Below are 2,372 nucleotides of genomic sequence, written 5' to 3'. Positions count from 1 at the left end.
CAGTCCAAGTATCAGGATTTACTGCAGGTACAGGCATTTGACTGTGGGAAGGAGAATGTTCCTCCACAGTCTAGCATTAACTCAAGTCGACAGTGGGCTGAGGGGGAGGATTTAAGTGAACGCAGATCAGCAGCTAGTATAATCGAGGAATGCAGGGCAAATACAGGAGGGGGACATCATTCAGCTCCAATCAAGTTATATGAAGGCAGCAACACTCTGATTGAGAGAGCTGCCCTTGAGGTTGACCTCTCACCACATTTCTCCTCAGTTATTAGGCCTCTCAGCGATACAGATGGAAATCGGAAAGGAAATTTTGATAGCCCTGTTGACAATCAGAGTGTGATGCAGGATCAGTAGCAGGATACGGATAGGGGGCATGTGTTTGACTGGAATTTCAGGAAGAATGACCTCATTGACGAAGGCTTGCCAGATGGACACAATTTGCTGGATGTGGAAAAATCAGTGAAGCAGTCTAGAAGGCATAGAATTCTGTACGCTAAAGGAGATTGGAGTTCCAGGCTTCGCCGGTTGAAGAGAAGGGCCGTTAATTCTGGATGTGTGACGGATGGATAATATCATAGTGTGGAATGTTCGTGGAATTGGCAACCAAAGGACGGCTAGGACTGCCAAAAGAATTATCAAGAAACATGATCCTACGATCTTGGTGCTTCTTGAGCCTATGCTTGGCAATGGGAAAAGAGTGCAAATTGGCCTCTCTTTAGGCTTTCATTCATCCTATTCTAACTGGGATGCAGGGGGCAAGATTTGGCTATTTCACAGGTCCTCTGTTTCTGTTTCTCTAATTTTCAAATCTGATCAATGTTTGTCGATAGTTGCTTCAGATCATAACAGCGCTGGCCCAATATATTTCACCTTTGTCTACGCAAGGTGTGCTCGGATTCTTAGGAGATCTCTCTGGGCAGACTTGGCTTCCCTTGCATCTTCGATCCAAGGCCCATGAGCGGTGCGTGGGGACTTTAATGCAGTAGTAGAAGACTCGGAAAGAAGAAGTCACAGAGCTGCAGATAGAGCCTCCTCTGTTGAATTTGCCCGATGCTATTAATTGTGCGGGTCTCCTAGATGCGGGTTTTTCAGGCAATAGGTTCACTTGGAGCAATAACCAGTCGGGTTCGTCTCGTGTTTGGGCGAGGTTGGACCGTGTTCTCATCGATGTTAGGTGGCCCATTCAGTTCCCGCAGTTTCAGGTCACCCACTTACCTCGCACTCAGTCGGATCATGCGCTGCTTCTTCTATTGTTACCTCAACAACCAAAATGTGGCCCAAAGCCTTTCCGTTTTCAGTGAATGTGGACGACTCACGAGAATTATTCTAATGTGGTCAGGACAGCGTGGAAAAAGGTCGATTCAAATCATCCAATTTACAACGTCCTTTCCAGACTCAAGCAAGTAAACAAAGATCTCAAATCTTGGAATAAGGAGGAATTTGGGAACATCTTTGAGCAGATCCTGTCTATGGAACGCCTCGTGGCTGAGCTGGAGGCTAAGATGCAGGATTTTTCAGGCCCGGTAGATCAGATGCTCAGCATGCAGCAGGACCTTAACTATAACTCAGCCAGGTTAGAAGCTTTGGAGCTTAGGCAAGAAATTTTTTGGAAACAAAAATCCAGAGTGGATTGGCTGAAGGAGGGTGATAAAAACACGGAGTTTTTTCATGCTTCAGCCATGGATAAATAGAGGCACGCATCCATTCGCCAGGTGGAGCTGGATTCAGGTCAGATTGTCGAGAACCAGGATGACATTAAAGCAGCAGCAGTAGCTCATTTTCAACAGATTTTCTCTGGTGAACCAGCTCGGGTGGATCAGAATCTTCTTCAATGCATTCCACATAAGGTCACGCAGGCACATAATGAAATGTTGATGGCGATTCCTTCAATTTCAGAGGTACAATTTGCAGTCCAATCCATTCTGGCTGACGATGCGGTGGGGCCAGATGGTTTTTCAGCTGCTTTTTTTCAGTCTTCATGGGAGGTGGTTGGTCATGACATTCATAGGGCTGTTTCTATCTTCTTCCAGTGAGGGAAGTTACCTAGAGCTGTGACTTCCTCGATCATCTGCCTGATTCTGAAATCAGGTTCTCCAAAAAAATTCGCTAATTTCCGACCAATTAGCTTGTGTAACTGTTTGTATAAAATTTTCGCTAAGGTGGTGGCTTCTAGGCTGAGTCAGATTCTTCCATTGATTATTTCTCTAGAACAAGGGGCTTTTGTGCAGGGCCGATCGATAGCTAAGAATATTGCGTTAGCGCAAGAACTGTTTCGGGAATTAAACAGGCCAGTCCGCGGGGGAAATATTATTTTAAAACTAGATATGGACAAAGCCTATGACAGGGTGAACTGGGAATTTCTTATGCAG

At 45.6% G+C, this 2,372-nt stretch overlaps 1 protein-coding gene across 1 annotated transcript; it reads left to right on the top strand.

The window, feature by feature from the left end:
- The first annotated feature begins 565 nt into the window (after positions 1–565).
- LOC131218169 (uncharacterized) lies at positions 566–2,036 on the top strand. Its single transcript, XM_058212848.1, has 3 exons — positions 566–888; positions 1,343–1,576; positions 1,697–2,036. The coding sequence occupies exons 1-3, from the start codon at positions 566–568 to the stop codon at positions 2,034–2,036; spliced, it is 897 nt and encodes a 298-aa protein (XP_058068831.1).
- The last annotated feature ends 336 nt before the right edge of the window (positions 2,037–2,372 follow it).

This window comes from Magnolia sinica, chromosome 11 (genome assembly GCF_029962835.1).
Source record: "Magnolia sinica isolate HGM2019 chromosome 11, MsV1, whole genome shotgun sequence".
In the NCBI taxonomy this organism is placed as follows: Eukaryota; Viridiplantae; Streptophyta; class Magnoliopsida; order Magnoliales; family Magnoliaceae; genus Magnolia; species Magnolia sinica.
This window is presented reverse-complemented; position numbering and strand designations above follow the sequence as displayed.